The 23950-nt window shown below is 41.6% G+C and overlaps 1 protein-coding gene across 1 annotated transcript in view; it reads left to right on the top strand.

Moving 5' to 3' along the window:
* Window positions 1-23950, top strand: part of CUNH1orf87 (chromosome unknown C1orf87 homolog) — a 106910-nt gene that overhangs the window by 26821 nt on the left and 56139 nt on the right. Inside the window, exons 2-3 of the mRNA XM_077768122.1 lie at window positions 3267-3346; window positions 22415-22649. Of these exons, the coding sequence (XP_077624248.1) occupies window positions 3267-3346; window positions 22415-22649 (315 nt within the window). The remainder of the gene's footprint in view (window positions 1-3266; window positions 3347-22414; window positions 22650-23950) is intronic.

Here is a 23950-nt window from a genome sequence, read left to right as displayed (position 1 = left end):
TCTTATGTCATTAGGTTTCAGGTTGGCATTTATAAAATCTTTAGGTCAAGATAAGGTCAACGGGAGCCTTTAGTAGAATAACTGATCTGATCAAAATTGATGGACTTCTTCAAGCTCCATCACAGAATTAATAGTGAAATTTAAAATGCCAATCAATTAACTGCACCCCGCATATGAACCTTAGCAACCTGAAGTTTTAAAAGTCTCTGCGTTCACCAGGACTCTGTAGGTAAAGATTAATGAAGCTCATTTCAAAATATATTTTAAGCGAGAGCTACATTTTTCACTTCTGTGTTTAGGAGGTCTAGAATCTCGCCAGCTTCAAGCATAGCTGGATCCAGCCTTTTTGCTGCCATCCCCCTCTCACACTGACTCCATTTTTAGCTCTGATCTGGCTTCCTCCTCATCTGCTGAAAAGGCAGTATGTGTTGACATAAATATCTGCCAACAGCCTCGATACCTTATCCTCAGACTTTAGTCACCCCAACAGATAGTGTTTCATTCAATACCTGTACACTGGTCCTCAATAAGAATTGTTTGGCCTACTTGAGCCACAGAGTGCGATCAGTTCTATGAAGAAGTGGGTCCTGGGGCACCTGGGTGGCTCAGGCAGTTAAGCTTCTGACCTGGCTCAGGTCATGATCTCCCGGTGACCAGGCTCTCTGCTGTCAGTGCAGAGCCAGCTTCAGATCCTCTATCTGCCACTCTTTCTCTGCCCCTCTACCAGTCACATGTGCTCTCTCTCTCTCTCTCTAAAAAATAAACAAATATTTTTTGAAAAGAAGTGGGTTCTTCAGTAACATTGCATTTGTTTCCTATGGCTACTGTAATCAATTATCACAAACTTGGGGGTTTATGATAACACAACTTTATTCTCTTAGAGTTTTAGAGGCCAGATGCCCAAAATCAGTATCACTGGGCTAATATCAAGGAATTAGTAGGGTCTGGTTCCTTCTGGAGCCTCCAGAGGAGATTTCCCCCCCTCCCCCCCTTTTCTAGCTTCTGGAGGCCAATCTTCATTCCTTGGCTCCAACCTCTTCTTTAAATCATTCCAACCTCTTACTTCCATGGTCACATCTCCCCTCCCTCTTCTGTAGTCCATTTTTTGTCTACCTCTCTCTCCTAAGGACACTTGTAATTATATTTAAGACCCACCTGGATAATCCAGGATAATCTCCCATCTTAAGATTCTTAAATTAATTATATTTGCAAAGTCCCTTTTGCCACAGAAGATAATATTAACAGGTTTTAAGGATTAGGGTGTGGATGTCCAGGAGGCCATTATTCAACCTACAACAAGCATCCTCTAGGAAGGTAGGGCAACCAGTGCAAACAAGTATTCACACCATCAGGCAAAGGAAGACACATTTTACAGAAGAGAGAAACCACAAATTATACAGAGAACAGAGAAACCATTTTCAGCTTCTGGGATCTGATTTGGCTCCTTGACAGATCATTATAATAATGATGATAGCAAACATTTATATTGCTCATTATGTGTCAGCCATTGTTCTAAGTGCTTTACTTATATAACTCAATTAATCTTCAAAAAAGTCATCCTCATTTTATAGAAGAGGAAACCAAGGCACAAAGATTTTAAGTGATTTGCCAAGATCACTTTGAACTAACAGCCAGGATCTGAACCCAAGGTATCTAATTCCTGGGTGCATACACTTGACCGTTTGGGATGGAACTTAAAGAATGGATGATGAGGGAACATGAAGGGTCTTGTACAGAGAGAACAGAATGAATAAGGCACAGAGGCAAAAAGCAAAAGAAAGGGCAGAGAAGAAAAGAGAAGAGAAGAAAAGAGAAGAAAAAAAGAAAGGCAGGTTCAGGCCAGTTAGTAGACTAGGTTGGATGGAGTATAGAAAGCCTGGAAGAAGAAGCTTGAGAATAGGGGATGGAAGACTTTGCCATGGCTGATGGGAGCCCTTTGACTAGAGACTGGGATTTATCAGAATTGGGCTTTGTCTGGTGACAATGTGAAGGTTGGGCTGGGAGAGTAAAAAGGGAACTCTCCCCTTTCCTCCTTAGGGGTACTTTGTATATCATAGAATATCCTGTGTGTCTTGCCTACTAGAGAGTGACCCCTAGAGAGCAGATGCATCTACTGCATGTGCCATTAGATGATACAATAAATCACAAAACACAGTGTAGCCAAGGGGCAGGAGGCAGACAGGGTGGATACTGGGGCTGCTGCTGGAAATAGTAACACCATTTTGGAATCAATTTACCCATGTTTGCTTTAGTCTTTTGACAGTAAAAACTTCCTGGAAATTCGGGATGTGTAGGAATACATTCAAACTTTCATCCTGTCCATGCCTCCGTGGGATATTGGGTAATTTGGGTAATTACTCTACACCCTAAGCCTTGTTTTTTTAATCCTTAAAATACAGAAAAAATTATGTTATTGGTCATTGTTAACTTATAAGGTAGTAATAGTTGCCTGGCTCACATGAGGCATCTGGCATACAGATACCACTCAAACTTGTTCTTTTAATATTCTTATTTAATCTCATTGCGGTCCTACCTTTACATCTGTGCTATTAATTTCCTCATGTTACAGATAAGAGACTTGAATGTCAGGGGAAAGAAGAGATTTATCCAAAGCATGCAATGGACAGGACTGGATTTGAACCGACAAATGCAAGAATCCAAATTACGTGATTAATCTCACCAAGATTAATGGTAATCTTATTAATGGTAACGTGGTAATCTCACCAAGGGAAATACAAAGCTTCAGGGAAGGGACGGGACAAGTGTGACTACACAGGTGGGCGAGATGAGCTTCAAGAAAGACGCTCACATATCTTGGAGAAACTCCAAAGCACAGTTTGGAGAACCCTCAAACTCTTTTTTTTTTTTAAATAAATAGTTTATTGTCAAGTTGGTTTCCATATAACACCCACTGCTCATCCCCACAAGTGCCCTCCTCTATGCCCACCCCCCCCTCCGGCTCCCCCCACCCCCAGCAGCCCTCAGTTTGTTCTCGGCATTCAAGAGCCTCTCATGGTTTGCCTCCCTCCCTCTCCCCCACTATTCTTCCCCTTCTCCCCCACGGTCTCTTGCCAGTCTGCAGCCACACCCTGGCGCCCGTGGAGGAGCCCCGCCCCCTCCAGCAGGTGGAAGAAATCCGGGTCCCTGCCTAGCAACAGCCTCTGCGTCCTTAGCGACCAGGGGTAGCAGCCCCGCCCGCGAGCTGGGCCCTGTGATTGGCCCGCCTCCTGGCCTCCAATCCGCCGCCCCACCCTGGGTCCCCGCAGCCTGTCTCCGGTCGCGATCCTGGGCAGAGCACAGACCGAGTATCCCTGAGCTGCCTGGGTGGGGAAACGTCGCCTCAGGGGTAAGGCCGCCCCCTCTGTTCCATCCCAGAAAAGGGCTCAGGACTGACGTGCAGAGAGGGGAGCCACAGTCACAAACTGTGGTCCTTGAAGTCTCAGACAGTTTCCAAGAGACTGTTAAGTTCCCCTGGACAGGGCTGCCGTCGCAGAGCAGGTCTTTCTTGAGTGCTGGCCACACACTAAGTGAAGCCGGGGTCCCGAGAAGACAGCTGGTCTACTTCAAACCTGCAAACTAGAAGCAGCTCTGTTCTCACTCACTGTGTGAGTTTGGTCAAATAGTACACGTCTCTGGGCCCTGGTTTACTAGTCTGTAAAGCTAGCGTTTAGATTAGAATGATCTCTAAAGAGTCTTCAATAGGTAAGAGACCCCGAAAGAGAATGATCAGCCTGGGGCCAGGTTTACAGAACTTATGAGTTGCCCTTGGCATCAGACCTGTATAAACATCCAGTACTTATCTAGTACTGGATCTCAGTTTCAGATTCACTGGATTGTTGCAAAAACACACATCAGCAATAACAAAAAAATCCTTCTTTCCTATGTGCAGCACTCCGTCAGATGTATTATCTCATTGGATGCACCCTAAAACCCAGGGAGTAAAACTGGAATTATCCTGGGTTTTTTTTTTTTATGTTTTATTTATTTCTAGGAGAGAGAGAGAGAGAGAGACAGTGTGAGAAGGGGAGGGTCAGAGAGAGGGGGAGTCACAGACTGAAACAGGCTCCAGGCTCTGAGCTGGCAGTCAGCACAGAGCCCGACGCGGGGCTCGAACCCACGAACTGCAAGATCATGACCTAAGCGAAAGTCGGATGCTTAACCGACTAAGCCACCCAGGCGCCCCTATCCTGGTTTTTTAAAAGGGGAAACTGAGCATGAGAGCTGAATATAAGATCTTCCTATTCTCACCTAAAGCCCTGGTATCCTTTCACAAGAATCACATCAGAAAGGTAGAAGGAAACCACCCGATATCAGAAAGGTAGAGTTTCTAGATGGCTCTTGGTGGACCTCTTGAGTGAGATTCCCAATTCTGCTAATTACTGATTCTATGATATTGGGTAAGTTACATAACTACATTATGCCTGTTCTCTCAACTAAAACAAGAATGATAATAGTAATTAAGAATATCTTTCACATGCCTTTGTTAGGTATGTCAAGTGAGGTAAGACTGGCAAAGCGCTGGGTTCTGCTGCTATTTTTGTTGTTATTATCGACAACAGTAAATTGACTAACAGGAAATCTAGAAGAGAAAAGATTTACTCATTTTCCAATCCAAGGATTTGCAAAGATTTTGAGAAGAAGCATGTCTTCTGTTTGGAAGACTCCCCGTGGCTCAGACGCAGTGCCTGAGATGGTGGTGAAAATCATTGGAAGTAAACACTTTCGGTACCTTGTGGAGAAGCCAAAGATGTAAGTTTACTGTTTGAAAAATGTCTGCTTTGCTGGGAAGATAATGAAGTTTGGAGTTGCTGGGTTTTTTTAATCTAGAAATTTACATTTTTAAAATGTTGTCCATGGAAAATTAAGTCATTAAGGAGTAACAGTAAAAGCAAAATAGTGTTGATAACTTCCATGAGCACTGTTTTCATGATATTTTTCATCTTTATAATTCCCCTTACTCCTTAATTACTTAGGCAGATTTTCCAAATAGATGAGGAATGTAAGCATTGAGGAATTTATAAATATTAATGGAGTATTGCTGCTGCTTCTCATCAGGTATGCAATCTACTACATGTAGTACTTTTTTTCGGGGGGAGGAATAGTGTTAGTCAACTTGTTATGAATTAAAGGGGTGGGATTACTAATGAATCATAAGTTATAAGATTTTCATTTACTCTTATTTATAGTCTATACTCCTCCAAGCAGGGGCTTCTCGGAGCTTAGCTATGAGGTCTTTCTTCCCTCCAACACATCACGATCACTCATGGATCCTTAAAATTCACCAGATACTTGGCACAGAAGGCTATGACTAGGTCTTCCTTCAGCATTTTGGTGGTTTAAAAAAGAAAAAAAGAAGGCACTAGACCTGCCTTTCTTTTAGTATCATTCCATAAATAGCAGCTAGTCAATAGTGGCCTTTCCCTCCTGAGATTATTCCCTTAGCTTTTCATTTTTTTCAGAAACCCACAGACCAAACACAGAGACAAACAGAAAAGACCTGGCCTCACAGAACATAGGTGCAGAAAGTGGTGGATACCAAACCTGGCTGCCATCAGATACGTTGAGAAAATCCTTACAAATACAGATTTGGAATCCAACCCAAGACCTACTGAATCAGAATCTCTGAAAATGAGGCCATCAGGACCACTGTTACATGGCATAGGCATTGGCAGGGTAAATTTAACTCCCCACCATCAGTATTGTCAGCCCAGAAAAATTCCAAAGTGAGTGCTATAATCAATTAGTAATGTCTGTCCTGGCACAGCAAGGGAGCTTTGCAGCCCATGAGTCCTGCATTTGGGATCCCCACAGAGCTGAGAGATGTGAATTTGAATCCTGGCTCCATGCCTTCCTGGCCTTTTGGCATTAAAAGTTAATTAATGTCTCTGGCCTCAGATTCTACCATCCATTAAGTAAGGCTAAGACACATGTATCTAGTAGGGTTGTTATGAGGGCCAAATGAGAAAATGTAGGCAAAACACCTTTCCAGTGCCCAGGAGTATAGTCAACATGCTCACTCAATGGTTCTGCTGTTACTACTGAAGCATATTTTTCCCAGGGATATATGACATTTAATAAAAACTCAAATCTCATTCTATGGAATGCTTGCCATCCCTTTTTATATTCTGACTGGAAGGCCTCTTTCCTCTGTTTTGTAGATGAGAAAACTAAGATACTGTGATATAATCTCGTAATAATCTTATAATGATAAGATCTATTAAATGTCCCTGCTTGGCAAGGAAAGTCCTCGGGTCAGTTTGGATGCCCTGCTCAGTTCTCCTCCCACCCAGAAGACGACATTACTACTCTACTAATTCCATCACACTCTGGGGTTCTTTATTTAGCCTCTTGTGTCCCAAATCCCTTTGTTTTTCCAGGAATAGCAGAGTCCAGTATGTTCTTAAAAGGGTTGTTTGGGGAGGGTCCTTGTCCTTTTAAATAGGGAAAATTTTCCTTTGTCTTATGAACAGGTGCCTTTTATATTTTTCTCTTTACGCTTTAAACTTCAGAATCTAGGAAATAAAAGAGTACATTCGATTAGATACATTTACTGTGAAATAAGAGACAAGTTCTTTCTCTTCTGGGACAACCATCAGAAAAAACAAGTTTAGAAAACATTGAGACAGGTTGTTTTGTTTCTGTTTTCTATGGGCTTGACGTTACTGTTGCTGGAATTACATAGGACCGCTAACACACTTTGCTAAAATATTTCTGTATAGCTCAAAAACAAATGATTCTCAAAAGGTTCTTGTGGCTGAGGTAAAAACGGACTCACCACTATCATGTCATGCATTTCCTAAAAATCTATCTCAGAAGCATTTTAGTTGTGCTAAATCTTCAGCCCAGATCTCAAGGAGAAATTTGTGTACAAATTTATGCTTTCTATAAGGACACCAGCCAATTGGATTCGAGCCCCCATCCTAGTCTAGTATGACCTCAATTTAACTAATTATATCTGCAATTACCTTATTTCCAAATAAGGTCATATTCTGAAGTTCTGGGGGGGGGGGTTGGACTTCAACATATGAACTTTAGGGTTCAATTCAGCCCATAACAACCAGTCTCACATTTTATAGATGAGACAACTGAGGCCTTGGTGGGCTTAAAGTGAGGCTGGTTGCTAACAACTAAGATTGGAATTGAACTCCCTCCCTCTTTCCTTAATTTAGCCTGTACAGTTATTGACAGATGAAAGAAAAATATTCAATACCCGTTTAGTAGTCCAAGTCTTCACACGGGAGATCAATTTTCAGACTTCAAAGAGTAAAACAAGTGTCCCCAAGTTTTGCCATTATCCTTTGTCTCCCATATTACCCCACCAGCCTCTTTCTCCCCACCAACCCACTCTTTCTCTCTATGTACTCTCTATGTACATCTAAAGGCTTATTCCTCAAAGGGTAGTCCATGGAAAACCAGGATCAGCCTCACCTGGGAGCTGGTTAGATGCAGAATTCCAGACCCCTCTCTAGACACAGTGAGCCAGAATCTGCATTTTTGTCAATTCCCAGATGATTCCTAAGCAACATTACAGTTTAAGAAGCCCATTTCTCAAGTACGGCAAGCATTATCTTTCTAAAGTGCAGATCTAATCAGGTGCTACCACCTTCAGCCCCAATTCACTGACCCACCCCCACCCCTTGTGGGCTTCCATAACAACCTGAAGGGAGTACTACACTTTATGATGATTTCCTATGCATTTCTGCCTCCTCCACTTAACTGTAAATCCTGTGTGCACAACCGCACCCTCAGCACTGAGTACAAAGTCTTTACGTTCTGAAAGCCTAATAAATGAACTAGGGTATAGTGGATGCCAAGAAAAACAAAGAGCTAGAAAGGCCAATACTTAGTTGCTTTAAATACAAGTCTAAAGGCTCATGTTGCTTAAGTATCTTGCAGATATTACTATGGAACTCTGAGGAGTAATCTTCCATAGCTCATCGAGAAGAAGGTAATACCAACTGACAGGAGACAAATATTCCCATTTTCTAAAAGGAGATAAAAGTAGGTAATAAAACCACAAAACCTGAGGCTGGTGGACAATCCCTGGAAAAATTGCAGGCCAAAGAATCAAATATGTTAGCTGTGAAAACAAAACACGGAAGTGATGGTCACTAAGGGTTGGTACATGTTGACTAAAACCAGATTATGACAACATGGTGGTGATTGAACAATTGATGTCAACACTATGTGTTGGAGGTGGGGAGGTTGAGAGGATTTGTGCATAACCCTGTTCTTAGTCAACATTTTAAAATCCATAACTGAAGGAAAGCAGACAAATCACTTCAGTAAACATATAGGAAGAAGAATGGTGGAAAGCCCTGGCAGGAAAATGAGCTAAAGCCAATAAGACGAAATCAACAGAGATATACACAAAGTCTATGTTTAGATAAGAGTACATGTAAATGTTTCTATGGAATAAAAGTCTGGGTTTTACTTATTGTGAAATAATAGAAAATATATATGTTGGTCTCCATTCCTAGTTCCTGACACAGAGCTCCTAAACCCCTTGCAGTTTCCTAAGAGAGAATAAGAGCACCAGGTGCATCTTTTGTTCTAGTATTTTGACTCTGGTTGCTGACACAAAAGCTCCTAAATTCCTCTGAATTTCCTGGGTGATATGGTGTCTCTGTTTCTATGAGGTTACTCTCAATGGGCTTCTGGACAGCTTTAGGATGGAGGTTGGTCACCAGAAAGACAAAGCCATGATTAAAAACAGAACTTTCAGCCCTACCCTCCATCTTCTGGGAAGGGGTGAGGGGCTGGAGACTGAGTTAATGATTAGGCATAAGGAGATGATGAAGCCTCCCTAAAAGTCTCACAAGTATGGAAGTCAGAGAGTTTCCAGGTTGCCGAACACATCAATGTGCTGGGAGGGTGGTGTGCCTGGTCAGGGTACAGATGCTCCATGCCCCTTCCCACATACCTTGCCCTGTGCATCTCCTCCATTTGGCTGTTCTTGAGTTATATCCTTTTATAATAAATTAATAATCTGGCGAAGTAAACTGCTTTCCTGAGTTCTGTGAGCTGCTCTAGCAAATTAATCAAACCTGAGGAGTGGGTTGTAAGAACCCTGATTTATAAGGAGCCTATCAGAAACACAAGTAACAACCTGGACTTGTGATTGCTATCTGAAGGGGGGTTGGGGTTGGGGCAGTCTCGTGGGAATGAGCCCTTACTGCATGAGGTCTGTGCTAACTCTAGGTAGATACCGTCGGAACTGAACTGAATGGTTGGGATACCCAGCTGGTGTTGAAGAATTGCTCGGTGTGGGCAAACCCACACACATTTGGTGATCAGAAGTGTGTGGTCGTAGTAGACAGTAGAGGAGAAAATGGAGTGTTTTCCCCTCTACACTTGGGTTTGAGCTCAGCATGAGCTGAGAGTATCCACAGAGCGGGATGCGGGAGCCCCACTCTATTCAGAACACAGTATGTCACCCGTGCCGGACTGTGCTTCTGCAGAACACATTTTAGGAGGGACCCTGGCACATGAAAAGTGTGGACACTAAAGGTGCTGTATGATGGAGAGTCTAGGGTGTGAAACGTGGCGTAGAGGAACATTTATAGAATCTGGGGATTGAGTCATTAAATAAAAGAGGAATTGGGTTCATTTCAGGAAAGGCCTGTGAGTCGAGATGCTTCCCATGAATAAAGCTGGCCTTTATAGCTCCTTCCAATGCCAAGAATCAATGACCCAAAGCACTTCATTCCATTATTCCCTTGCTGTTGGTATGACATTGTTAAACACGGGGGAAGCTGACTGCACATTTGTATGAGAAAGGGTAGCAAATATTTGTCATAATGTGTGTTGATGTTTGTAGCCTAGAAATACAAAGTTTGGGTACTTTTCCCCACATGATGATCCTGGAGCCCCTATTTTGTCATTTTTTGATCCCTCCAAGCCCTTCATGTTAATATGTTGTTTTTTACATCTTGAACTTTTTAAAAGTGCTAATGTTAACAGTTTTAGAAATTAATGCATATATGGGGTTCCAGAAATAGCCTTTCCACAAATATTAATTGAGCACCTACTGAGTGCCAAGCCTCAGGAATACAGCAGTATACCTAAAACTCTAATGATGGGGGACATATAGCAAACCTATGAATAATGACTGTTCAAATGAGGAAAACTAGAGAGATTCATAACAGTATATCGAGTGACGAAGGGTGTTCCCACAAGGCCTATTTGAGCAAATGGCATTTGAACTGAGACAAGAGTCAGAATTCTACAATAAAAATTATCCATGGTTGGATAGCAGTGAGCTGACCAAGACTGGCCCAACTTAATCCTGGTGGGCGTGGCTCACCGCATTCCAACTTTCTGTAAAACTGGAAGTTTCAATTTCTTCTTCTTACTCCTGCCTCAGAAAAAGAGGCTGCAACTTCCCACAGGCTCCATGTTCTCCAAATAGTAGGCATATGGCTTTCCCAGCACCTGCTACAAACAGCGCTACAATTGGCCACCTGGAGCTCAAGCAGTTTTTTGTGCAAAGCCACCTCATGCTCACTTTGTAAAAAGTGAGAGGACACGGTTTTCCAGAAGCACAGCACCCAGAGACTGGGGACCCATGCAGCTGCCGCTTTCCTGCCTGTGAGGTTCAGCCTGTACCAAGTGACACCACAGGCGTTCTCCGTGCTCCTGGCGCCTCCCCAGATCTGCACAGAGAATGAACCATGCAAATACCCAAGGAAAGAGCATTACCGGCAGAGGGAGCAGCGAATGGAAAGCCAGGAGGCATGTTTAGGGAGGAGCAAGGAAGCCGATGTTGGTGTAACAGAGTGAACAAGGGGAGAGGGGATAGGAAATGAGGTCAGAGAGGCCGGCAGGGCTCAGATCACGGAGCCTGTGGGCCATGGTAGGTAGGAGCTTGGATTTGTTCCATGTAGAATGGGAAGCCACTGGAATACTATGAACGGCAAAAGTCAGAGTCAAATGTATACTTTCTAAGAGATGGCTCTGGCTGCTGTGTGGAGGCTAAATTAGGAGAGACATGAGTAAAAAGAGAGAGACCATGGGGCGCCTGGGTGGCTTAGTCGGTTAAGCGTCCGACTTTCGCTTAGGTCATGATCTCGCGGTTCGTGGGTTCAAGCCCCGCGTCGGGCTCTGTGCTGACTGCCAGCTCAGAGCCTGGAGCCTATTTCAGGGTCTGTATCTCCCTCCCTCTCTGACCCTCCCCTTCTCACTCTGTCTCTCTCTCTCTTTCTCTCCTAGAAATAAATAAAAATATTTTAAAAAAAAAGAGAGAGAGAGACCATTTAGGGTGTCATTACGGTAATCCATGTAGGTAATTGTAGCGATGACTAATTATAGTCTCTATATTAAACCGGGATAAACTTTGTAATTTGAGAATTCAAGTACCCTGTTCTTTTTTTTAAAGACATAACTGATCATAATACCTTATTTTTGTTTATTGCTTTTCTTGCTATATAATCTACATATACCTTAGTATCCACGGACGCTATCTTCCCTTAACACAGAGCAACATCAGAGTGTACACTTTTATCTCCATTTTCACAAGTTCAAAGTGGTGGAGTAATATGTTAAAATCATACTTCTCTGATGTCTTTTTACTACATTTTGCTGTTTATTAATCTCCTACAATGGTTGTTTATTATTATTATTATTGGCACTGTGAGGCATATAAAGAAGCACGAGATACTGTTTTAGACATAGGCATAACACCTTAAGTAAGGGGACGCCTGGGTGGCTCAGTCAGTTGAGCATCTGACTCTTGATTTCGGCTCAGGTCATGATCCCAGGGTCATGGGATGGACTCCTGGGACAGACTCCTCACTGAGCATGGAGCCTGCTTAAGATGGTCTCCCTCTTTCTCTCTCTGCCCCTCCCCCACTGCCCCACTCGTACTCATGTTCTCTTTTTCTCTCTCTTAAAAAACAAACAAAAGCCTTAAATAAGAGTATATGGTATTACTTGAATGAATGCTAAATGAATGTTATAAAAAAAAAAATAGGTGCCCATTGATCCTAAAGAGTCAGACTATGAGGTAAAAGTTGTTACTTTACCATTTGAAAATCTATATTTCAAAAAAACAGAACAAAAAGTAAAAGGCAAACACAGAACACTATAACAGATGGCAGGGGAAAATTATTCTTCTTACTGTAGGAAGAGCTCTTGCAATGGAAAAGGGCAAGCAGCCGAGTTTCATAAACTAGCACAGGATCTAGATTGGCCATTCACAAAAGACGACATAAACAAGAACACCTAGAGGGGAGCCTGGGAGGCTCAGTTGGTTAAGCAACCAACTTGATTTCAGCTCAGGTCATGATCTCATGGTTTGTGGGATTGAACCCCACAGTGGGCTCTGGCTGGCAGCATGGAGCCTACTTGGAATTTCTCTCTCTCTCTCTCTCTCTCTCTCTCTCCCCTTCTCTCTCCCTTCTCTTCCACCTGTGATCTCTCTCTCTCTCAAAATAAATAAACATTTTTAAAAATGAACACTAGATATGTATGTGATGAGGGTGGGGGAAATTCAACCTGAGTGGTAATGAAAAAAAATTTTTTTAATTTTTTTTAATGTTTTATTTATTTCTAGGAGAGAGAGAGACAGCATGAACAGGGGAGGGTCAGAGAGAGAGGGAGACAGAATTGGAAACAGCCTCCAGGCTCTGAGCTGGCTGTCAGCATAGAGCCCGACGCGGGGCTCAAACCCACGAACTGTGAGATCATGCCCTAAGCGAAAGTCGGACGCTTAACCGACTAAGCCACCCAGGCGCCCCGGTAATGAAAAAAATTTAAACAGCAATGAGACATTAATTTTACCAATAAAACTAGAAATGATTTTTTAATGGAAATATCCAGGGTCGACAGGTTTTAAAAAAACAAAGAATAGTCGTATGCTATTGGTTTTTGATACATAAAAGTGCATGTACTTTAGCATCAAAAATCTCTGAACCAACTCTGTAGAAACAATCACAGATGGATAGATGGTTTGACTTTTTAAATTTACATAATAATGTATACAGCTGGGTCCAGCAGGATACAGATTACCTAAATCGAATTAGGATGATTCCGGAAGGGTTTGTAAAAGTCAGGGAGCTGCGAGGTGTCGCACAGGAACCACAGGCTAGCCGAGCCAAGGTTGCGAGCGGTCCTCAGTCTGCAGAGAGGAGAAGACAGGAATGTTGCTAGGGAGGCAACACGTGGCAGCTCAGGCCACCTTGAGAAATGTGGTGGCATCTGGGCGAGAAACACAAGGAACTGAAGGCAACACTGCAGGGACAGAGCCATCCACTGGCCAGAGCCAGCCAGAGTCAGAAGGGACCAGAGCAGATCATTAGTCCACACCAGTCAGCTTCCTGAGTTGAGGACGCAGGCAAGGAACCGACGGCCTCAGAACATGTCCAGCAGGGCAGCAATGTTTAAATTAGTAAAACTGGCCGAACAGTAAATGTTCAATAAACTAGGACCCGTTAAATACATTGTGAATCCATGCAGTGAAATACTATTTAAATATTTAAAATGTTCTCACGGAGACATAAGCATCGATGTGTAAAGATATCTGTATTATATTATGGACTGGAAACTCTTTTAAAAGATTACAAAAGTGTATAATCCTAGTTTGGTTTAAAAGCAAAACAAAATTTAAATGTTAAAAAAAAAGGGGGAGAGGGAGCCTGAGTGGCTCAGTAGGTTAAGGGTCCCAGTTAGGCTCAGGTCATGATCTCATGGTTCATGGGTTCAAGCCCCACATCAGGCTCTGTGCTGACAGCTCAGAGCCTGGAGCCTGCTTCAGATTCTATGTCTTCTTCTCTCTCTCTCTGCCCCACCCCTCTCACATTCTGTCTATCACTCTCAAAAATAAATAAACATTAAAAACAAAACAAAAAACAACAAAAAAGCAAGACAAAAGTTCCTGTGTATATATGTGGAAATTTTCTATAAAGAGATACTATAGTACCTTGCCACATTTAGTTTAACTGCTTATAATTTTGAGAAAGCACAGGTTTATAGTTGTGTAGTCAATTTTTTTAGAACTTAATTTTTTTTAGAGCAGTGTGATTTACCGCAAAATTTTTTTAAATTTTTTTATTCATTTCTGATAGAGAGACAGCATGAGCAGGGGAGGGTCAGAGAAAGAGGGAGACACAGAATCTGAAACAGGCTCCAGGCTCTGGGCTAGCTGTCAGCACAGAGCCCGACATGGGGATCGAACCCACGAACCATGAGATTATGACCTGAGCTGAAGTCGGACGCTTAACCGACTGAGGCACCCAGGCACCCTGATTCACTGCAAAATTGAGAGGAAGATACAGAGATACCGCCTGCACCCTCTGCCCACACAGATGCCCAGCCTCCTCTATTTTTACATCCCCCACCAGAGTGATACATTTGCTACCGTGATACATTCGCTACGGTTGATGAGCTCACACTGACACAACATAATCACCTGAAGTCTATAGTTTACATTGTGGCTCACTCTTACTGTTGTACATTCTAAGGGTTTGGACAAAGGTGTAATAGCATGTATCCATCATTACAGAGTATCACTGCCCTAAAAATCCTCTCCTCCTCCCCTCTAGTACACATTTTTTTTTAATGTTTTATTTATTTCTAGGAGAGAGAGAGAGAGAGAGAGAGAGACAGCGTGAGCCGGGGAGGGTCAGAGAGAGAGGGAGTCACAGACCGAAACAGGCTCCAGGCTCTGAGCTGGCAGTCAGCACAGAGGCCGACGCGGGGCTCAAACCCACGAACCACGAGATCATGACCTAAGCGAAAGTCGGACACTTAACCGACTAAGCCACCCAGGCGCCCCCACTCTAGTACACTTTTTAAATCCATGACCTCCTGATACCCCTGATTCAGTTCAATCTAATCAAAGTAACATAGTATAATCGTTACTCCCCATTCCCATAGACTGAGTGCATGTACCCAGGGGGTGGTCCAGAGAGAGAACGGTTTGTGCTGCGTTCTCTCACAGTATGGACAGAAGTCCTGGCTCAGAAACTGTGCCTTAAAGCAATGAAATAATTGAGGGAAAGGCGAGCCAGTTGCACTGCCATTTTGCTTAGACTTGCAAAAGCAAAACAGACTAGAATGCAAGTGCAAAGGACATTAAATTTCCAGCTGCTAAAGGCTAGCTCAAAGGTTTAAAACCGGCTCAGTCTGCAAAACTCCTGGATATAATCTACTTGAGGATATCGTGGTGACACAATGTTGCAGTTTTTTATTTGTTTTTTTCTTTTTGTAAAATTAAGGAAAGTGACTCTAAAGAATTATGCTTTATCAGAGCAGATTTAATAGTAATTAATCTACTTTGTTTGTTTAAAGTGGGTGCTTTCTAGAGCTTGGATTCACTGTTGCTAGTAAATTACCAGGTGGTCAGGTAGATTACATGGACTGTTTCTCTTTTTACCTATTGAAATAAATTTTCCTCCCTTCTTATGTACTATAAAACTTTGATCTTGTGAACTTTAGTTTTGCTTATCAGTAAATAAAGTTTTGAGGGTCCACAGGAAAGAGCATCCCTGCTGTACTTGGGTGATAAGGGAAGTGTTTATAAAAGAGAGAGCACTCTAATTTAGGACTAACATAAATTGTACATCTTATATTGATAAGGATAATTTTTCTAATCTCACAGATGAGAAACTGAAAATCAGAGATGGGAAGTAATTGCCAAAGTCAAATACATCTGGGGCTAGGATTCAGAATCAGGTCTATGGGACAGAGAGTTCATGTCCTTAACCACTATATTGCACTGCTTGTGAATAAGGGTTAATTTTGCATAATTATGGAAAAGACTTTTTTTCATTCTCTATGCTTCTCAAACTTTAGTGTGCACAGGAATCATTTGACATGTTTGCTAAGAATACAGATTTTCTTGCCCTGTTTTGAGAAAATTCCAGTTCAACGAGGTCAGAGTGATCCAAGTTGTGTTTTATTATCCAGCACCCTGCCTGATTATGACCCACCTCAGGTGGTCTGAGTTTCAAAGGTTAGAAATCACTGTCATTGTCTGCAAGTACAAGCCTTTCATCCTATCTGGAATATTTTCCCGCTTCTTACTTCCTCTTTCAACTACATTTTAAATGTCAATTCCTTTGTGGAAGAAGATTCCAAAGTGAAATAAGCATTACAAAGAGAATCATTGAAAACGGGATGGGACAGATATTAAGGAAGCCAGGCCTCAACAGTGTCTCCTGTTTCAATTTCCGGAACGCTGTGAACTTTTGATTTTAGTCCATTACAACTTGACAATTGCACCGTCACCACATTCTGGGAGATACTCTTCTATGCTGGCCTGAAATTGATATAAGGTAATATCTGTTAAGTAAACAGCTACTTATATATTAGTTTAACTCTGTCAGCACCAATCATAATTCCTTGGAAATAAGCTATACAATCTTGTAGGTTTTGCCTTAATAAGCCAGTACTCCTTGCTTGTAATTTGGAGCACACTTTCAATTTTGGTCCACTCTGTGTCTCCGAGATTGCAGTTTCTCAGACCCCAAATGCTTTTGGTTGCTTTCTAGCCTCTTCCTCTTAGTCAATGTCTTCATGGAATCATCTCCATCCTCCTTAAGCCAGTTTAGTGTGAAATTCCTCTGTGATCTCCTTTTTACATAACTCTATTTTTTCCATTATCACACAGGTTTTCATAATTTTAAAGACCACACAGTCTATCAGACGCTCAGTACATTAGTAAGATAGTAGTATCTTATTAGATCTGAAAGACAATTCAAATAGAAGAAAACATCCATGGTGTAAATATGTCTCACGCTGTACAGCTGCCTATAAGTGAAGAAAGAAGGATGCAGAAGAGTAAGGTGTGCTGTGGTATCATTTTCTATAAGCTGGAAGTACATTCACACCAAAGAACAAGTGTGGGTTGGATTGGTTGCTCATCTGGCATCTAAAATAATCCTTTTATTTCACTCTGCCATGAGCAATCAACTTTGGTTATTTTCATTGATGTCAGAATTCGGTTCAATGTTATGAAGAAAGAAATGGGATACTTTGGGAATAACTCTGGGAATATCATGAAGTCCTTGCCCCCGGGAAGTTTACAAAGCAAATGTCAGCCATTTAAGGGTTCTGTAGAGGGACTTAAGTCTAGCTGGGAAGCTGGACTAGATGCCTTGATAGACGTTTCTTTTTATTAACATGGTAAAAGAGAATAAAAACATTATTGCTTAAAACAGTTCATATATTGTGGGTAGAAAATCGAGGAATAACAGAGAAGAAGGGGCGTGTGCTTTAGAGCCACACGGATCTGGACACAGGTCCTAGATCTCTACTTGCAAGGCAGCCTTGAGTAATGCACTTAACCTTTTTGATTGTCGATTTTTTCATCTATACACTGGTGATAAAATACCCGCTTTTCAGGATGGTCAAGACAACATGGAAGGATTTATGTAAATTTATACATGATAGCTGACGCATGAAAGCATTTAGGTTCGTTCATATAATTCCAATGATGAAGAAATGATTTGGGCACAGGTTTGGGATTTAAATGAAAGTACTTTAAAAATCTTTGCAAAGGATAAATTTCTATGATAATGATACATGATATGGCTCTCTGTCATTAAAAATAAAGATGAAGAAGAAAAAAATAAAAACCTCTCACAGTTCATCACAATAATATTTGCCACATTAGCACAGGCTTCACAATTCAGCTTCCCCCGTGGAGTTTGGTGAGGTTTTCAGCTGCACTCCCCTCCCTAGTCCTATTTTGTATTTTTATTTTGCTGTTGTCTTTTTAAAAAAAGAAAGTCTCGTTGTGTTGATTATCCACTATTACTTCCAAATAAGAACATGCTTTCATTTACTGAAATTAGATCCCCATTCACTGCCTTGGCACACTCAGGACTGTCTTCTCCAGAGGGTTGGGGGCCTGTTAGATGGCACACAGTTGGAAGCTGGTGGCACTGAGTCGCTGCCAAGGCTGGCAGACCTTTAAGATGGCATCTGGTGACCTTTTCGCTGAGCCCCCCTGGGTCCTCCGTTTGAGATTTGATGTTCTCGGCAGGGGTGTAATCCAAATCAAATGTGAGATCTGGTGAGTTGGAGTTACCCGGGTGGCGGGCCGATGGGAAGTCTCTGCACTGCTTTGGGCACTGGAGGCTCCCAGAAGCCCTTGCAATGTTTCTTTCTAACCCTGAGACTCTGAGCTCTCAGAGACGATGGCACAAAAGGGCTGGTTTGCGGGAAGAGCCCAGTGTGACCGAGAACAACTGAACAGCTTTCGCCTCATTTATATATCATCCAGCAATGCAGTAATCCTAATTGCCGTAGTTCCGGGATGGCACTAAACTATTCATGGTGTCCCCGAGAGCAGCAGCTGAGGTCAGAAGTCCATAGGAAGAAGCTGGTTGTGCCTTGTTTCCAAGATGGTGGGGATGGCTTTTTTTCCCCTTCCCTTTTAAATGGCAAATTTCCATTTTCGGTTCCTCAGGTAGAGAGCACACAAGCCTCGGAGAAAGAACTGTGGGTTTGTGAACAGCCTAACAACCAATGCGTGTTGACAAATTGTTTGCGCTAACAACAGGCACATGCCATTTCTCAGCTAGGGAGTCATTTTCATGATAATTTTAAAGTGCTATGTATGTTTTTTTTTTTTAAACAGCTTTTACTTTGAACAAATTTAACAGGTTATTTTTGGTTTTACATCTACTGTGACTGCTTTAACAGACAGGCAGATACATTTCACGTTTCTCAGGCAAGTCTGTCCTGAGACCGCCCACAAAAGAATTTTGAAGGTGAGGAAAGAAAAGATGATTTTCCCCCCTTGCCTTTATCAAATGGAGTTAGTTCTCTACCCCAAGCCCATGGTTGCCTTCAAATCTGCACTCCCTCCTTCTCTACTCTCTGCTCCTCACAAAATGTAAACTTCATTGGATTCTCTCCTGATTCTATGTGCAACAGGCACTTAGGGGCCATCAGGCACATTTAGGTTTAAATTCTGCTTCTGCTGCGGAATCTGGTCTGGATCACTGGCGGAAGAGCCAAGTGACACTCNCAAGCCCATGGTTGCCTTCAAATCTGCACTCCCTCCTTCTCTACTCACAAAATGTAAACTTCATTGGATTCTCTCCTGATTCTATGTGCAACAGGCACTTAGGGGCCATCAGGCACATTTAGGTTTAAATTCTGCTTCTGTTGCGGAATCTGGTCTGGATCACTGGCAGAAGAGCCAAGTGACACTTGGAGATCTTGGAAGGGAGGAAGTTTATTTTACACCGGTGGGCTCAGAGGAGATCATTCTCCAGAGGTCTGAGCCCAGAGCATCAGCAGCAGGAATAATTTATGGCCTGTTACTTCGGCATCCCTCATTAATGCATGCGACAAGCAGGGTGGGAAGAAGAACCCAGAAGGGGGAGCCTTTGATCAGGGACAGATATTTCCTTATCAGTCTTGTCAGCCATTTTATAACAGACTTTTCCCTATCAGTTCCACTACTGAAAAGCCATGTGCACATCAACTCTCTGAGCCTTAGTTCATTCACCCTAAAATGAAAATAATAATAGCACCTACCTATAGGGTTGATCTCAAGATTAGTGTTCTCAAACTAGTGTGTGTGAATGGCTATAATAGGACTGTCATGTAGTTAAACACTCAGTAATACTATTTTTGCAACCATTGCAAATAATAGTTATTTGTCTTTCTTATGAACTTCAAATAGCACTGATTCTTTGTAATATTCACTTGACATTGATTTATATACTAATTAGTTAGGTTTCATATTTACGTAAATTGTACACTAATTTCTTTGAACAGGTTATAGAAAAGTGATGTATCTATTATATACACACACATAAAAATGCACATGTCATATATATAGTCTCACCAAATTTTCACAAACGTGTTAAACCCCTGTAACAACCACCTTGGTAAAAAATAAAAACAAAACCAAAAAAAAAAAAAATGAATAGTATGGATACCACAGAAGCCTCTGCTGTTCCCTTCTGGACTCTATACCTCCCTTAAAAGGTAATCACTACCTAGAAGCTATCGATCTGATTTCTAGAAGCAGGTTTTTACCATTTGTTAACTTTAATCTTTGTGTTATTTTTGGACAGCCAAATGAAATTAAATTTCTTGAGGTCAGGGATCATAGGTTCTACATCTTCTCTCACTGCTAGAATTATTTGTTAAATACACACTCATGTCCCTCACTTTCCCATCTTGTTCTATTGTAATTGACTGCAACTGCCTGGCCAATCCCAGCCCTGAATGTGCCCATCTCTCCTCCTCTGCATCTCCACAAGGACTCCTAGGCAATCCTAGAAAGAACATGCACCCTCTCAGTCTGAAGCCACACAGCTGTGGTCTCCAACCTTCCTGGCCCCTTGGTTGTACCCAGCCAACCTTTCTTCTTGTTCTGATCAGCTCTATTCCACTTTTCATAGCAGTTGCCTCAAGCCATCTCCCCTTAGTTCAGATTTCCTCCCCTAGCACTTCCCCTTGAGAGCCAACAGGTAAGCATACGTTATATATCAAAGAGAAAAGTCAAGCTGTCACCCAATTGTCTACATCCTCACCTATCTCCCTACTATCCTACCTCCAGGTTTCATTTCTACCTCTGTTCTCTCAGTGACACCCCATCTCACTTTGTCGAGATTCATCATATTTCCTCAATGACATCCTCTCTTTCCCTCTGGCCCAGTTGGCTCTTCACCATTGGCATTTAAATGCGTTAAAGTCTCCACTGTCCTTCAACATGATCACAAGAAAGCCCCCACATGACACTCCAGTTACCAACCCATCTCTCCCCTCTTGCGGCCAGACTTCTTTGCAGAGGTCTTTAGACTTCTGGTATTTGGTTTCTTGTCCCCTTCTTTCCCCAGCCTACTTCAGCCCAGTGTCCATCTCTATTACCTCACAGAAGCTCCTTTAACAAGATTCTTGTAACATCCTTATGGCCTAAAACAATGGACACTTTCCAGAACTCACCTTTCTCAGGAGCCCCTGACACTGTTGACTCTGCCCTCCCTCTGGAAACATCTTCTACACTTTGCTTCCAAGACCCCGCACTCCTGGTTTCCCTTCTGCCTTACTGAGAATTTCTTCTAAATCTCCTTTAGGGCTCTTCTGCTCTTTGTAAATGTAGGTGTTCCTCAGAGTTCTTTTTCAGGCCTTCTTTCCTTCTCATGCTGCCTCAACCAAGAGGATTACTATAATACGTACATTCAAATCATTGCCTATGCTTTGTTTGGCTTTATCATCTCAACAAGTAATGGAGTGATTGTTTTATGCTCAGATAATGTCATGATTTAAAATGGCTCTTTCCTGTTGTATCAATACTAACAGCTAGAATTTACCATGCCTTCTACAGCTATATAGAAATTGACTTCTCCTGATTCTAAAATCATATTGTAATATCATAAAATAAACTTATAGTAATATTCTGAATTCTGCTACCCAGAGACACTTACTGTTTATTTCTGGAGCATTTCTCTTTAGATATACTATGCACTCTCACACATAAACACATACATTATGTACATGAATTTTACATAGTTGGGAGATAATTATAGTTTTCACTTATTTGTATAACTGGACATTTTCTCATGTCATTAAGGCTATTCCTAACTATTCTCATGGCTTTATAAATTCTCTATGAACATAGAATGAAATATTTAACATATTCACCTATTACTAAATACTTAGAATTTAAAATTTTTCTTCTTTTGCATCCTTTTCCCTAATACACAATTTTAAATATTGCTTTAGTAGGTTAAAGCATTGCCCCTTCCTGACTGACCCTTCATACATTTTGTCAGGGCACTCACTGTATTAATTATATCTATTTATATGGCCACTAGCATTTGACTGTCTTATTTTCAAAGAGGTTTTCTAAATTTAAAATGATGGCTTATAATTGCTTTGATTTGTGAGTCTTTAGTTATTAAACAAGGTGGACCTTTTTATTAAGTTCGTTTATTATTTGCATTTCTTTGAAGCGTTCCTACAGTTGGTTGTTCCTTTTCTTTTCTCTATTTAATATTAAATTTAAATGGGGAACTTTGAGAAGAAAAGAAGCCACTGGGTGAGGCACCTGCGGAAAGACATAGAGCTGGCCTGGAGCCAGCAGAGGCCCTTGACTTTCTTCCTCTTCTAGTTGCAAACACTGAAAATACCCATTAGGCTTGTGGGTGAGATACGTGATAAGCTGTAGGATTCACTTTTGACACTGACATGACTTACATTAAGGGTCTGGGAGCAGAAAGATAGATTCTTTTTATGAATAGGAGGAAGAGGCTGAGAAGAAAATAGCACAGCCTCTGCAGCTAAACGATCCATACATACTCAGATAACCAACGCTTGCTCCTTCATTCCACCGTGCTGAGTTACCACTGTTCACAGCGCCAGAGTAACACCTTCTGTTTCGTATGCCCACCCAGTGTGTTCAGAGTCTGCCCTGTGAGTAACAAAGTGCAAAACTGTTTCTTCACAGCAAGGAAAATGAGAACTTGAAGGCAGAAACTCCGACAGGACTCCACAAATGCATGATTGCTAGTGCAAGGCGGATGAGCAGAGACTCCCCAGCCCCTACTAATCCTAGTGCTCATCAAATCAATCATGACCCAGATGAGGAGGAAGAAAGCAAGCACCCAGGGAACCACCAGAGCCCAGAGAACAGCCAGAAATTCCTCACAGGAGCACTCAGAAGCAGATTTCTGGATGGCAGAGTGAGTGACAAATATCCAAGCTTTTTTTTTTTTTTTTTTTTGGTAATTGACTAGGAAAATTCAAATTAGGCTGGAAACAGATTCATACCACACACCCTTATACTAATGGTAATTAATATGTTTTGCATAAGACAGACTTAGGATTCATTTTTTAAATCGGGAAATACATTTGAGATCATTCTGTATATTGCACTCTGGATGACGACCCAGTGGGTAGGCCAACCTACTCTACTTGCAGCTAAATCGGTGACAACCATACAGTGACACTTGCAAACGTACATGCAACTCTGGGATGTGCTTGAGGGGAAAGGTCTGTTTAACATTGCAAGAAGAGGTCATTTATTTTCAAAATCCAATGCAACCATAATTATATATTAAAATATTATCAGCCCAAGCCATCTTAATAGAAATATATATCACTGCACTCTGTTAAGAATCAACCAAACAATTCACAACAAGCTAACTTGATAATGATGAATCCATATGATTAGTAATTTGTAATTAAAAAGCAAGAACAGCAGCAATTGAATACTGGGTCCAAATCAAGACAAAACTAATGATTCATTGATAACAAAGTACCACTTCCAAAAATTGCTGAAATTGCAATTAGACAGATTCATAGAGTAGGAGTTTTGCCGTGCTGCCAAGCATTAAGTGACAGCCAAATATTTTAGTAGAATACTGAATTAGAGTCTGCAGTAAACTCTAACATAACTATTTTTAGTTTATAATTTTAATAGCCCTCACTAAATCACTCAGACACTAGCTAGTCTTTAGTCACCTGAGAAAATAAAAGCCTAGAGATGTGTGATCTTTTCCTCATAAAAACCCTACAGACTTGTAATTTCAAGTGGTAATGGCCCACCAGTGAACCTCAGGCCACACACTGCAAGGTCTAGTTGAACACGGGTCCAGAAATAAAAGTGACTTGCCCAGAATGTCAGTGGCACAGCCTACACTGGAAATTGTGCCTCCTAATCCCCAGTTGGTGTGTTCTTTTGGCTGTCTTATAAGTAGTCCTTGGTTGGTTGGAGCAAGATATAGTGCGTCCACAGAGGTAAAATTGTGAACTTCCAAAGACCTCTGAATTTTTAGGTAATTTTAACTCTGGCATTAATGTATTTATTGCTACTCCCCAAGGATAACCTTGGTAATAATATCATGTTACAAAACACCTTTTTTTATTGACTGATTGCTTTCAGATAAATTATATCATTTGCTATTTGGAATTAACCCCTTGAGGTAGGTACCACTGTTTTCTCTATCACTATGGTATAGATGATAAAACTAAGGCTCAGAGG

The sequence above is a fragment of the Crocuta crocuta genome, unplaced genomic scaffold (assembly GCF_008692635.1).
Source record: "Crocuta crocuta isolate KB4526 unplaced genomic scaffold, BGI_CrCroc_1.0 scaffold85, whole genome shotgun sequence".
NCBI classification, from domain to species: domain Eukaryota; kingdom Metazoa; phylum Chordata; class Mammalia; order Carnivora; family Hyaenidae; genus Crocuta; species Crocuta crocuta.
The sequence above is the reverse complement of the archived record's forward strand: the minus strand, read 5'-3'. Positions and strand labels throughout refer to the sequence as shown.